The sequence below is a fragment of the Oncorhynchus clarkii genome, unplaced genomic scaffold, assembly GCF_045791955.1.
Source record: "Oncorhynchus clarkii lewisi isolate Uvic-CL-2024 unplaced genomic scaffold, UVic_Ocla_1.0 unplaced_contig_196_pilon_pilon, whole genome shotgun sequence".
Taxonomy (NCBI): Eukaryota; Metazoa; Chordata; class Actinopteri; order Salmoniformes; family Salmonidae; genus Oncorhynchus; species Oncorhynchus clarkii.
Window position 1 is genome coordinate 22,317 of NW_027258190.1, and position 15,435 is coordinate 37,751.

The 15,435-nt window shown below is 42.5% G+C and overlaps 1 protein-coding gene across 1 annotated transcript in view; it reads left to right on the plus strand.

The window, feature by feature from the left end:
• Positions 1-15,435, plus strand: part of LOC139395936 (regulator of G-protein signaling 7-like) — a gene marked incomplete at its 5' end in the record, with an annotated part of 53,293 nt that overhangs the window by 17,044 nt on the left and 20,814 nt on the right. The window contains 2 exons of the mRNA XM_071143243.1: positions 14,051-14,125; positions 15,202-15,300. Coding sequence (XP_070999344.1) covers positions 14,051-14,125; positions 15,202-15,300 — 174 coding nt within the window. The remainder of the gene's footprint in view (positions 1-14,050; positions 14,126-15,201; positions 15,301-15,435) is intronic.

The following is a 15,435-nucleotide window of genomic DNA, read 5'->3' on the forward strand; positions in this document are numbered from 1 at the left end:
CCGTGTTGTCAGATTTCAAAAAGGCTTTACGGCAAAAGCATACCATGCGATTATCTGAGGACGGCGCCCCACACCAAAATACTTTTGCCTGCCATATCAGTTCTGTTCTACTCACAGAAATTATTTTAACAGTTTTAGAAACGTCAGAGTGTTTTCTATCCAATGTTATCCAATGCAACTATATGCATATCCTAGCTTCTGGGCCTGAGTAACAGGCAGTTTACTTTGGGCACGTCATTCATCCGAACTTCCGAACACTGCCCCCTGGCCCTAAGAGGTATTAAATTAAATTAAATCAAATTATATTTGTCACGTGTGCCGAATACAACAGCTAATCTTAGTGAAATGCTGACTGACCAGCCTGTAACCAACAGGTGTAGACCTCACAGTGAAATGCTGACTGACCAGCCCTTAACCAACAGGTGTAGACCTCGCAGTGAAATGCTGACTGACCAGCCCTTAACCAACAGGTGTAGACCTCACAGTGAAATGCTGACTGACCAGCCCTTAACCAACAGGTGTAGACCTCGCAGTGAAATGCTGACTGACCAGCCCTTAACCAACAGGTGTAGACCTCACAGTGAAATGCTGACTGACCAGCCCTTAACCAACAGGTGGAGACCTCACAGTGAAATGCTGACTGACCAGCCCTTAACCAACAGATGTAGACTTCACAGTGAAATACATAATTACAATCCCTTAACCATCAGTGCTGTTCAAGAAATAGAGTTAAGAAAAGACTTACTAAATAAACTAAAGTGAATATTTGATTAACTCATTCTTGAACTGCATTTTTGGGTAAGGGCTGGTCAGTCAGCATTTCACTGTAAGTTCTTATGTTGTCAGTTATGCACTAACACACAGATCCAGGGTGGAGGCTTGTCCTCGTAGGAAGGGACCAGTAGTGAGTTGTGTTGATGCAGAGTCCTTGTCCTTGTAGGAAGGGACCAGTAGTGAGTTGTGTTGATGCAGAGTTCTTGTCCTTGTAGAAAGGGACTGGTAGTGAGTTGTGTTGTGGTGGTGCAGAGTTCTTGTCCTTGTAGGAAGGGACCAGTAGTGAGTTGTGTTGAGGCAGAGTCCTTGTCCTTGTAGGAAGGGACCAGTAGTGAGTTGTGTTGATGCAGAGTTCTTGTCCTTGTAGGAAGGGACCAGTAGTGAGTTGTGTTGAGGTGGTGCAGAGTTCTTGTCCTTGTAGGAAGAGACCAGTAGTGAGTTGTGTTGATGCAGAGTTCTCGTCCTTGTAGGAAGGGACCAGTAGTGAGTTGTGTTGATGCAGAGTTCTTGTCCTTGTAGGAAGGGACCAGTAGTGAGTTGTGTTGAGGTGGTGCAGAGTTCTTGTCCTTGTAGGAAGAGACCAGTAGTGAGTTGTGTTCATGCAGTGTCCTTGTCCTTGTAGGAAGGGACCAGTAGTGAGTTGTGTTGAGGTGGTGCAGAGTTATTGTCCTTGTAGGAAGGGACCAGTTGTGAGTTGTGATGAGGGTGTGCAGAGTTCTTGTCCTTGTAGGAAGGGACCAGTAGTGAGTTGTGTTGATGCAGAGTTCTTGTCCTCGTAGGAAGGGACCAGTAGTGAGTTGTGATGAGGGTGTGCAGAGTTATTGTCCTTGTAGGAAGGGACCAGTAGTGAGTTGTGTTGAGGTGGTACAGAGTTCTTCTGACCTGTTGTCTCACTGCACCCCCGTGTCCAACTAAAGAACAGGCAGGAGTAGGGGTCTGTTACCCCACCGGATAGGGCCTGGGATTGACTTAGCAGGTCAGCTGACTGAGTTTCCTGGCAACCTGGTCCCTAACACAAAGGTATAAAGTGGCCTCTGTCACTGGAAAATGGGGTTGGGCTGAGGCAGGGGATGGTAGCCTACCTCAGCAGTAACCTACTGGACAATGGAGTCGGGATAAGGCAGGGGATGGTAGCGTACCTCAGCAGTAACCACTGGACAATGGGGTCGGGCTGAGGCAGAGCATGGTAGCCTACCTCAGCAGTAGCCTACTGGACAATGGGGTCGGGCTGAGGCAGAGCATGGTAGCCTCACTCAGCAGTAACCACAGGACAATGGGGTCGGGCTGAGGCAGAGCATGGTAGCCCACCTCAGTAGTTAAAAGCTGCACATTTGTTGTCTCTCCCAGGGCCAACGAGAGGCTTAATTCAGGAGCTCGGGGTTTTAACACCTGAACGCCTGAAATACAGACCTGTTTTGTGTTAACATTCCACTCTGTGTACTCTGCGTCATACTTTATGTTTGGCATGACAAGGAGTGGAACGATAGCCCAAACAGACTGGTACCCAGGCTAGCCTGACTCGCTAGTGGTGAAAGAATTAAAACAGTGTGAAACCAGGTATTTGGTGTTCGCCGTTCCAGTTTATGTAACAGGGTGGGCCGAATCTTAACACCCGTTGACAATATATCCTCCAAAACACCGGCATCTTGGCCATTATCTCTTAAATGTTCACCAATCTGCTTGAATAGTAGACAGTGGTATTAAGGGGCCAGATAAACCTTCCCAAGCATTTAACCACCTTTGGATGTGTTTAATGTCCTTCAAATCAGACAACGCTGCAGCCAGACAGAAACTAATTTCCCCATCACATCAAGTAAGGTGTTGTGTCCCAAATGGCACCCTATGGGCCCTGGTTAAAAGGGATCTATATAGGCAATAGGGTGCCATTTGTGACCCAAAGACGAATTCTCAGTATCTCCCAACTAACTCCCTGGACTGTTGGAGATGAGGACCGTCTGACTCCCTGGACTGTTGGAGACGAGGACCGTCTGACTCCCTGGACTGTTGGAGACGAGGACCGTCTGACTCCCTGGACTGTTGGAGATGAGGACCGTCTGACTCCCTGGACTGTTGGAGATGAGGACCGTCTGACTCCCTGGACTGTTGGAGACGAGGACCGTCTGACTCCCAGGACTGTTGAAGATGAGGACCGTCTGACTCCCTGGACTGTTGGAGATGAGGACCGTCTGACTCCCTGGACTGTTGGAGATGAGGACCGTCTGACTCCCTGGACTGTTGGAGATGAGGACCGTCTGACTCCCTGAACTGTTGGAGATGAGGACCGTCTGACTCCCTGGACTATTGGAGACGAGGACCGTCTGACTCCCTGGACTGTTGGAGATGAGGACCGTCTCACTCCCTGGATTGTTGGAGATGAGGACCGTCTGACTCCCTGGACTGTTGGAGATGAGGACCGTCTGACTCCCTGAACTGTTGGAGATGAGGACCGTCTGACTCCCTGGACTGTTGGAGATGAGGACCGTCTGACTCCCTGGACTGTTGGAGACGAGGACCGTCTGACTCCCTGGTGTTCAGTCAGTAGTGTTTTTGGCCTAATGGGACGTACTGTTCTAGACGAGGACCGTCTGACTCCCTGGTGTTCAGTCAGTAGTGTTATTGGCCTAATGGGACGTACTGTTGGAGATGAGGACCGTCTGACTCCCTGGTGTTCAGTCAGTAGTGTTATTGGCCTAATGGGACGTACTGTTGGAGACGAGGACCGTCTTACTCCCTGGTGTTCAGTCAGTAGTGTTATTGGTCTAATGGGACATACTGTTGGAGATGAGGACCGTCTGACTCCCTGGTGTTCAGTCAGTAGTGTTATTGGTCTAATGGGACATACTGTTGGAGATGAGGACCGTCTGACTCCCTGGTGTTCAGTCAGTAGTGTTATTGGTCTAATGGGACATACTGTTGGAGATGAGGACCGTCTGACTCCCTGGTGTTCAGTCAGTAGTGTTATTGGCCTAATGGGACGTACTGTTGGAGATGAGGACCGTCTGACTCCCTGGTGTTCAGTCAGTAGTGTTATTGGCCTAATGGGACATTAGGAGACACACTACTGTAAGGGAATACCCCCCTGAATTGGACAAAAATGAATGGCAAGATATTGGCATTGGACAAACCATGTACACGATGTCCAATACCACCCAAAGCGGCGTTGATTCGTGCAAAGTATATGGCAAATGCCATATGGCAATTGCCAATTGTAACACTTCAAAAATCCAACAGGGGGCGAGTGCGCTCCACCTGGGTTTTTCATATTGGAAATGCAACCCAAGTCAACATCCAAAAGCAAAATTTTTAAAAAATGATTTTTTTTCCAAAAACTTTTCACCCCTTAAAAAAGTGCTTTCTGGGCCTTTTTTCGAAATTCTTTCGATTTTTTTGTCAATTACACATGTGTAAGAACTGTATGAATATACTTTTGTCCAATTTTGTTATCATATTTTGTTTTATTTTTATTACATGCGCATAAGGCTATGTTTTGTCCATTTGCAATATGATTTCATAGGAAGTCAAAAGTCAAAAATGTCAAAATTTGGTAAAAAAAACTCCACACATCCTGAAAAAAGTGCTTTCTGGACCGTTTTTCAAAATTCTTTCAATTTTTATGTCAATTACACATGTATAAGAACTTTATCAACATACTTTAGTCATACTTTATTATCATTATTTTTTTTTTTTACTTGTGCATAAGGCATATGTTTTCTCCATTTGGAATATGATTTCATAGGAAGTCAAAAGTCAAAAGTCAAAAATGTCAAAATTTTATAAAAAACTTCACACACCCTTAAAAAAGTGCTTTCTGGACCGTTTTTCAAAATTCTTTCGATTTTAAGACAATTAATCATGTGTAAGAAGTGTATGAATACACTTTTGTAAAATGTTATTATCATAATTTATTTTTTTTACTTGTGCATAAGGAATATGATTTGTCCATTTGCAATATGATTTCATAGGAAGTCAAAAGTCAATTTTTTTGGGGCCAAAATTGACTGAACTGATGAACTCGGGACGGCCGGGCAGTAATAGTTGTTCATTTCCATCACTCGTTGTGTTGATTTCATCATGTCAATTTGGTGATGTTTTTTCACTATAGAATCATATTGCAAATGCGCGTGCAACTGGTAACCGAAAAAAAAAATTATGATTTCATTATGTCCATTTGTTTATGTTTCCTTACTTTTTCAAAGTCACTGTGCATTTGCAATATGTTTTATGTTATGTTAATATGTTTACCTTTGTCAACTTGTATTATCATAATTGTTTTTGTTTTACTTGTGCATAAGGCATATGTTTTGTCCATTTGCAATATGATGTCATAGGAAGTCAAAAGTCAAAGTCAAAAGTAACGATTTTCCTCCGTGCAACTGGTGATCTGAAATGTGCAACTGGTGATCTGAAATGTGCAACTGGTAACCCCCCCCAAAAAAATTTGATTCTATGTTTCCTTACATTTTCAAAGTCACTGTGCATTTGCAATATGTTTTAATGGGCAGGTACCATCACGAATTTGTCATGCTATAAAAATCCTGCAGGAATGTGAAATTGACTGGCCCGATGAACTCGGGATGGCTTTGCAGTGATTCTGGGTCATCTCAATCGCTCGTTTGGGTTGATTTCAGAATGTCGCTTTTGATGATGGTACCTCACTGTTTAAACATATTGCAAATGTACAAGAGTCAAGTGGACAAGAGTCCATCAGTCAATTAGATATTATTCTGACACCAAACTGATACAAACTGACACCAAACCCACTTTTTCCAACTCGTTTAGTAGCCAACTATTACATACTTCAGAGCTGGCCCAAAATTCACAACGCCTTCGGTTCAAACCATAAAAAAACCATAAAACATGTAGTTACGTTCTAGCTGCGGGTCCATTTCTTATGTTATGTGTTGGCCTAGCTGAGGCGACCCCGAATCCCAAGTTTCGGCTCTATAGGTCATTTGGTGTCCGAGAAAAACCCTAATTGGTGCTGAAAATCCACTTTTTTCCATGCCTTGCTACGGGGTCCTTGAACGAGCTATCGGACAGAAACGTTGGGGTCCGTCTCTATGGGCCGAGCCGGTTTCAATGCACCTAGCCTTGCGTCTCTGAGACTTTTCTAAACGTCGTCATTTTCGTGATGGTCAAAATGAATTGAAGGTATTGCAAATGTACGAGGCTGTTTCTCGGTCCGAGAACCGTCTAGAGCCACGTAACTCACCACGCACCATCGACCGGAGGTCTAGAACAGGTTTCTAAAGTTTCGGAACTCTAGGTCTGACGGTTCTTTTTTAGCTCCAACAAAGCTAACTATTGCAGCCACTGTCTGTCTCTACGCACCCCAATACGTCCCTCCTTCCAAGTTGTGTTTTAGTGTGATTTTTTTTTCCTTTGATTTTTTTTGGGGAAAATGACTGGTTTACAGTTCACGGGGGTTGCCTAATCACATATATGAAGTTTTGGACAGATCTGACTTTTTTAACCCTTCGAAACAGCCCCTGAGACACCAATTATGGCACTTCCGGTTGGCACAGGAAGCTATAAATCAACACATATCCTCATTGGGGTATGCTGTTACAGAATCCTGAGTTTTAAGTCCTTACGTTAAGAATTGACTGATTTACACAGGGTTGAATGCACTATGTCTATCAAACTGCAGGCAGGGTATGGGTAAACACTTTTAGGGTGATTTTAACCACTTCCGGTTGGTCCAGGAAGCTTAGAATCAACACAGGTAGACCTCATAGTGGCCTGATGGACTGGTACCGAAGACAGGTTCATACGGCATTCATAACCCATATAGACTTCAGGTTGAAATTAGGGGTGCAGGCAATGCATTCCTATGGGGAGAGATGACACTGTAATCTGTGATATCAAAAAACACTGTTTTACTGTTAAGGGTTAATGCCACGCGGTCAAGGTTAGGCTTGCACGGATCGGGAGGACCTTAGGAACATTCCTGTGGTGGAATTTTCCTTCTCACCCTAACGGTTCTCTCACTCTCACCCAAAATCAAATGACGTTGTGGGGCAGGCTTCATTTTGGGCCTACTATTCTAATGGTCGCTGCGCCTAGACCGAGCGAGCTACGGTCAAGCGGGATATCTCGTTGAACTCGGCACGGCCTAGGGATTATGGTAATGCCATTTCCTGCTCTCTGTGTCTTTAAGCACCGCACTTTATCACTCCATCCTTCCTGTGTGTGTGTGAGGGAGCTTTTCTTTGACATCTGTTGGGAGAAATGACTGATTTACAGTTCAGAAGGGTTACCTAGTCACACATATGACATTTTGGAGAGATCAGACTTTTTTAACCCCTCGAAACAGCCCCTGAGACACCAATTATGGCACTTCCGGTTGGCACAGGAAGCTATAAGTCAACACATATCTTGATTGACATAGCCACTTACAGAATCCTGAGTTTTAAGTCTTTACGTTAAGAATTGACTGATCTACACAGGGTTGAATGCACTATGTCTATCAAACTGCAGGCAGGGTATGGGTAAACACTTTTAGGGTGATTTTAACCACTTCCGGTTGCTCCAGGAAGCTTAGATTCGACACAGGTAGACCTCATAGTGGTGTGATGGACTGTCATAGAAGACAGGTTCATAAGGCATTCATAACCCACATAGGCTTCAGGTTGAATTTAGAGGTGCAGGCAATGTATTCCTATGGGGAGAGAAGTCAAAGCAAGCTGTTTCAAGTAAACACCTTCTTTTTACTGTGAAGGGTTAATGCCACACGGTCAAGGTTAGGCTTGCACGGATCGGGAGGACCTCAGGAACGTACCTGAGGTCGAATTGTGCTTCTCACCCTAACGGTTCTCTCACTGCCACTCAAAATCAAATGACATTGTGGGGCAGGCTTCATTTTGGGCCTTCTTTTTTTCAAGTTCGCTGCACTCAGAACGAGCTACGGTCAAGCGGGGCGTCTCGTTGAACTCAGCACAGTCTGGAGACTATGGTGATGCCATTTTTTGTGTTGATTTCAGAATGACATTTTCTTTTTTTTTTCTTTTTCTTTTTTTATTGACACCGGAGGCTCCTTGACTTTGACCTGAAGTGGAAAAATAATTTCTCTATTTCCATTTTGGACCTTTAATCCCAGAAAAATGGCCATAACTCAAAAACCGTCGAGGCCTAGACGCCATCTTGTTCGGGGCCAACTGCCCATTATGCCAAACCTACGCTCACCAAGTTTCGGCTTCTAAATATTTTCCGTTTTCGAGATAAGGCCCCGTCGTGATTCGTGATGTTTTGCCAAATTGCCATATGATTCCGTATGCCCTCTTGTGGGAATTTCCGGGATAGTGGAAAAATGGTCAAAAACTTGTTTATTTTATAAAACGGAAACCGAATGTCCGACAAAGTTCATTTGATGACTTCCCGGTAGGTCCGGCCCTACCGCACGGCCCGACGCCGACCGCAAATTTTACAAACGATTTCGGACGTCTAGTAAGTACATTTGCAATATAGACTTTTTCACTAATCATACACGAAATGCCGAAATGTTCCCTTAAGGTATGTAAGTGACTCTGAATAAGAGCGTCTGCTAAATGTGAAAATGTAGACATGTAAATGGGGTCGTTTCACCAATTCTGTGCCTTTTGAGAAGTGTAACTTGGTATTAAAAAAATGTTTGATTTTAACATTCTGTTATTAAAAAGCACATGTTCAACTTCATAAACTTTGTTTTAACCATCTCAAGATGTTAATTAAATAAAAATACGTACTATAACCCTGTTGACCGCAACAGGGTTGAGGATTTCACCTTAAATCTGCCATAAATTCCCTTGTGACAGGGGCACTGGAGGCTTGTTGAATGCAACAGGGAGTGGCAATTGAAAGCAAGCTTCACAAAAAAAGTTGAAATCATTACAATATTTCTAGCCTGTCCATCTATGGGTGACAGAGTTGAACGTGTTGTGCTCGACCCGCTCAGCTTTCCACCACAAAACACCAGAAAATGTCCAAGATGTTTAGAACCAGCTCACCTGCCTTTACACACTGTGATTTGATGATTAGATGTTCATGGTTCTTTTTGAAAAAAAAAATGAAAAAATGATAGTTTAACCATATTAAAACGAGAGTTCAGTTCATGTAATATGAGGGACAGAAGTAAATTAGTCTCTAGTCACATGAAATAAATCATTTTCAGAAATGACTGTCAAAGCAACAAAATGACTTTTTCATTTTTTAATTTAACCTTTATTTAACCTGTCTAGGACTGGGGTTCCGCTAGCGGAAGGCTCCGCAACAGCCAGTGAAAGTGCAAGGCGCCAAATTCAAAACAACAAAAATCTCATAATTAAAATTCCTCAAGCATACAAGTATTTTACACCATTTTAAAGATACAATTATCGTTAATCCAGCCACAGCGTCTGATTTCAAAAATGCTTTACAGCGAAAGCACCACAAACGATTATGTTAGGTCAGCACCAAGCAACAGAAAAACCCAGCCATTTTTCCAGCCAAGGAGAGGAGTCACAAAAAGCAGAAATAGAGATAAAATTAATCACTAACCTTTGATGATCTTCATCAGATGACACTCATGGGACTTCATGTTACACAATACATGTATGTTTTGTTTGATAAAGTTCATATTTATATAAAAAAATCTGAGTTTACATTTGCGCATTACGTTCAGTAGTTCTAAAACATGCGGTGATTGTGCAAAACCACATCAATTTACAGAAATACTCATAATACACATTGATAAAGATACGACTATTATACATGGAACTTTAGATACACTTCTCTTTAATGCAACCGCTGTGTCAGATTTCCAAAACACTTTACGGAGAAAGCAAACCATGCAATAATCTGAGTACAGCCTTTAGACAACAAATCAGCCAAAAAGATACCCGCCATATTGGGTAGTCAACATTACTCAGAAATAGCATTTTAAACATTCCCTTACCTTTGATGATCTTCATCAGAATGCACTCCCAGGAATCCCAGTTCCACCATAAATGTTTGATAAGTTCAATAATGTCCATCAGTTATGTCCAAATATCTTCATTTGTTAGGGCGTTTGGCAAACAAATCCAAAAGTGCGTTCAGGTCACGCTGAATGTCGGATGAAAAGTTCAGAAGGTCCCGTTACAGCCTGTAGAAACATGCCAACCTAAGTATGGAATCAATCTTTAGGATGTTTTTAACATAGAACTTCATTAATGTTCCAACCGGACAATTCCTTTGTCTGTCAAATGAAGTGCAATGTTGCTACCTTTCCCGTGAGCGCGCCAGACCGAGTCTGTGGCACTCTGCCATACCACTCACTTAAAGAGCTCTCATGAGCACCTCCTTTAGAGTAGAATCTTCAAAACAGGTTCTAAATACTGTTGACATCTAGTGGAAGCCTTGGGAAGTGAAACATAACTAATATAGCCCTGTATCTTCAATGGGGGCTGAGTTGAAAAACTACGAACTTCAGATTTCCCACTTCCTGGTTGGATTATTTCTCAGGTTTTGCCTGCCATATGAGTTATGTTATACTCACAGACATCATTCAGAATGTTTTCTATCCAGATTAGCTAATTATATGCATATTTTAGCTTTTACGGCTGAGTTGCAGCCAGCTTAATTTGGGCACGTTTTTCATCCAAGCTACCCAATACTGCCCCCTATCCCAAATAAGTTTTAACAAGGCAAGTCAGTTAAGAACAAATTCTTATTTACAATGATGGCTAAACAATGAACCCCGGCTAAACCCTAACCCGGACAACGCTGGGGCTTGTGCGAAGCCCTATTGGTGGAGAACTTGGAGTAATGTTGAGATGAAGTGGTTCAAACCTTCCTAGAGGTCACAGAGGAACATGTCAAAATTATGGATTCTCCATGTGATCCATATTAAAACCCCTTAAACTCGAAATCCCGTTCGAATCCCGTTACCAGGATAGATTTGACAACATCCGCTGAAATTGCAGTGCTCCAAATTCAAACTACAGAAATATAAATATTTAACATTCATATAAATACAAGTGTAATACATCAAAATAAAGCTTAACTTCTGGTTAATCCAGCCGCTGTGTCAGATTTAAATAATAATTTACGGCGAAAGCACACCATGCAATTATCTGAGGACAGCGCCCAGAAAACAACCACATTAAAACCATTTTGCAACCAGGCAGGTGCGACACGAAAGTCAGAAATAGCGATATAATAAATGCCTTACCTTTGAAGATCTTCATATTTTTGCAAATGTCTCAGTGACAGAATGAATGGTTGTTTTGTTCTATAAAGTCCTTCTTTATATCCCCAAAATGTCAATTTATTTTGGCTCTTTTGATTCAGAAATACACCGGTTCAAACATGACTACTAAGTATCTAATAGGTTACCTGTAAACTTGGTCCAAACATTTCAAACAACGTTCTAATCAATCCTCAGTCAATCCTAAAATGTAAATAATCGATCAAATTTAATACGGAAAAACAGTTTCCAATACCGAAGAAAAACACCACGGAGCTTGAACTCCTGTTCACGCGCAGCAAAAGACGAGTGACCTGCTGAGAATAGAATAGAAAGAATAGGACTACTTCTTCATTTCTCAAAAGAAAAACATCAAACCATTTCTAAAAGACTGTTGACATCTAGTGGAAGCCATAGGAACTGCAATATGGGCCCTAATAAATCAGGTTTCCCATAGAAAACCATTGGAAAACACAATGACCTCAAAAAATAATTTCCCTGGATGGGTTGTGCTCAGGGTTTTGCCTGCCATATCAGTTCTGTTATACTCACAGACATTATGTTAACAGTTTTAACAGTTTTAGAAACTTTAATGTTTTCTGTCCAATACTATCATGCATATGCAAATCTTAGATTCGGGGCCTGAGTAACAGGCAGTTTACTTTGGGCACGCTTTTCATCCGGACGTGAAAATACTGCCCCCTAGGCTAAAGAGGTTTTAAAGGGCAATTTAATATAACAGGCTTTTAAAATTGAATCTTTTTGCCAAATTTTTACTTAAAATATCAAAGGGCACTTTTCGTGGATTGACCCAAATGTATCATTGTTTAACCTTGTTCCACAGCCTGGAGAAGACCTAAAACCTCTTAGGGATCGCCAACTGCCAGAGTAACACCTGTCGACAACATCTGGTGAAATTGCAGGGCGCCAAATTCAATGACAAAATCGCAATATTAAACATTCATGAAAATACAAGTGTCATTATTAACATTATTTAAAAGCTTAACGTCTTGCTAATCCAACTGCGTTGTCAGATTTCAAAAAGGCTTTACGGCAAAAGCCTACCTTTCCTGATGAGCACACCTTGGGAAAAACGACAACTTTTTAAGTTTTTCATGAAACAAGCCTGAATCCCTGTATAAAGACTGTTGATCTTGTGGAATTTTCCAGATGGATTTTCACCTGCCATATCAGTTCTGTTATACTCACAGACATTTTTTTAACAGTTTTAGAAACTGTTTTCTATCCAATGGGCTGAATAACAGGCAGTTTACTTTGGGCACGTCAGTCAGCCGGAAATTCAGGATACTGCCCCCTAGCCTTAAGAAGTTCTGGAAATGTGTAAATGTGTCCTTGTTCCACAGTCTGGAGAAGACTGATGTAAATGTGTCCTTGTTTCTCTATACAGTCTGGAGAAGACTGATGTAAATGTGTGCTTGTTTCTCTATACAGCCTGGAGAAGACTGATGGAAATGTGTCCTTGTTCCACAGCCTGGAGAAGATTGATGGAAATGTGTCCTTGTTCCACAGTCTGGAGAAGACTGATGGAAATGTGTCCTTGTTCCACAGTCTGGAGAAGACTGATGGAAATGTGTCCTTGTTTCTCTATACAGCCTGGAGAAGACTGATGGAAATGTGTCCTTGTTTCTCTATACAGCCTGGAGAAGACTGATGGAAATGTGTCCTTGTTTCTCTATACAGCCTGGAGAAGACTGATGGAAATGTGTCCTTGTTTCTCTATACAGCCTGGAGAAGACTGATGTAAATGTGTCCTTGTTCCTCTATACAACCTGGAGAAGACTGATGGAAATGTGTCCTTGTTCCACAGTCTGGAGAAGACTGATGTAAATGTGTCCTTGTTTCTCTATACAGCCTGGAGAAGACTGATGTAAATGTGTCCTTGTTTCTCTATACAGCCTGGAGAAGACTGATGTAAATGTGTCCTTGTTTCTCTATACAGTCTGGAGAATACTGATGTAAATGTGTCCTTGTTTCTCTATACAGCCTGGAGAAGACTGATGTAAATGTGTCCTTGTTCCACAGCCTGGAGAAGACTGATGTAAATGTGTCCTTGTTCCTCTATACAGCCTGGAGAAGACTGATGTAAATGTGTCCTTGTTTCTCTATACAGTCTGGAGAAGACTGATGTAAATGTGTCCTTGTTCCACAGCCTGGAGAAGACTGATGGAAATGTGTCCTTGTTCCTCTATACAGCCTGGAGAAGACTGATGTAAATGTGTCCTTGTTTCTCTATACAGTCTGGAGAAGACTGATGTAAATGTGTCCTTGTTCCACAGCCTGGAGAAGACTGATGGAAATGTGTCCTTGTTCCTCTATACAGCCTGGAGAAGACTGATGGAAATGTGTCCTTGTTCCTCTATACAGCCTGGAGAAGACTGATGGAAATGTGTCCTTGTTCCACAGTCTGGAGAAGACTGATGTAAATGTGTCCTTGTTTCTCTATACAGCCTGCAGAAGACTGATGTAAATGTGTCCTTGTTCCACAGTCTGGAGAAGACTGATGTAAATGTGTCCTTGTTCCTCTATACAGTCTGGAGAAGACTGATGTAAATGTGTCCTTGTTTCTCTATACAGCCTGGAGAAGACTGATGTAAATGTGTCTTTGTTCCTCTATACAGTCTGGAGAAGACTGATGTAAATGTGTCCTTGTTCCACAGTCTGGAGAAGACTGATGTAAATGTGTCCTTGTTCTACAGTCTGGAGAAGACTGATGTAAATGTGTCCTTGTTTCTCTATACAGTCTGGAGAAGACTGATGGAAATGTGTCCTTGTTCCACAGTCTGGAGAAGACTGATGTAAATGTGTCCTTGTTCCACAGTCTGGAGAAGACTGATGGAAATGTGTCCTTGTTTCTCTATACAGTCTGTAGAAGACTGATGGAAATGTGTCCTTGTTTCTCTATACAGCCTGGAGAAGACTGATGGAAATGTGTCCTGGTTCCACAGCCTGGAGAAGACTGATGGAAATGTGTCCTTGTTCCACAGCCTGGAGGAGACTGATGGAAATGTGTCCTTGTTTCTCTATACAGCCTGGAGAAGACTGGTGTAAATGTGTCCTTGTTTCTCTATACAGCCTGGATGTGTGAACACAACAGAAGCCGACATCAAGAAATCCTCGAGGATGAAGCAGCCTCATAAAACAAGAAAGGTATGGATTGTCATATGTACTGTAATGTGAACTGTAAAATCTACTGTAAAATCTACTGCAAAATCTACTGTAATACAGTACTGCCGATTTTACAGGTTTTCCTACTTACAAAACATGTAATTTTTTATCATAGGTACACTTCAACTGTGAGAGACGGAATCTAAAACAAAAATCCAGAAAATCACATTGTGTGATTTTTAAGTAATTAATTTGCATTTTATTGCATGACATAAGTATTTGATACATCAGAAAGCAGAACTTAATAGTTGGTACAGAAACCTTTGTTTGCAATTACAGAGATCATATGTTTCCTGTAGTTCTTCACCAGGTTTGCACACACTGCAGCAGGGATTTTGGCCCACTCCTCCATACAGACCTTCTCCAGAAGGGGCTGTCGCTGGGCAATACGGACTTTCAGCTCCCTCCAAAGATTTTCTATTGGGTTCAGGTCTGGAGACTGGCTAGGCCACTCCAGGACCTTGAGATGCTTCTTACGGGGCCACTCCTTAGTTGCCCCGGCTGTGTGTTTCGGGTTGTTGTCATGCTGGAAAACCCAGCCACAACCCATCATCAATGCTCTTACTGAGGGAAGGAGGTTGTTGGCCAAGATCTCGCGATACATGGCCCCATCCATCCTCCCCTCAATACGGTGCAGTCGTCCTGTCCCCTTTGCAGAAAAGCATCCACAACGAATGATGATGTTGATGTTTCCACCTCCATGCTTCACGGTTGGGATGGTGTTCTTGGGGTTGTACTCATCCTTCTTCTTCCTCCAAACACGGCTAGTGGAGTTTAGACCAAAAAGCTCTATTTTTGTCTCATCAGACCACATGACCTTCTCCCATTCCTCCTCTGGATCATCCAGACAGATTGAGCTCTAGAGAAAACAACTGACAGGGTTTTTAAACTAAGGGAAAGGGAATGTGATTGGGTAAAGGAAACAGGAGGTGTGTCTTCTGATTGATGATTGATTGGTGACTGATTGGGTAATGATGTTTGTCACCTGTGAGGGGACAAGGAGAGAAAAGAAACACACACAGGATACCCGTCTCCGTAACAACGATGTTTCTATCCAGTCTGTGTACGGCCTCCAGAATGACATCCGGAGCCACAGCCCCGCCCACGCCCCCGCTCCAGAGGTCAAAGAGCCCACAGAGGAGGAGATGCGTCACCAGGTAATGTCATCAATTCAAGGGCAAATTACAAAAGAGGGTTCTTCCAGAGCGGATGTCAACAAATATCCATCAAACTACAATGACATGTCAGTGTTTTCTGGTAGAATGGGCCTTTTATAAATAACAGAATGGTCG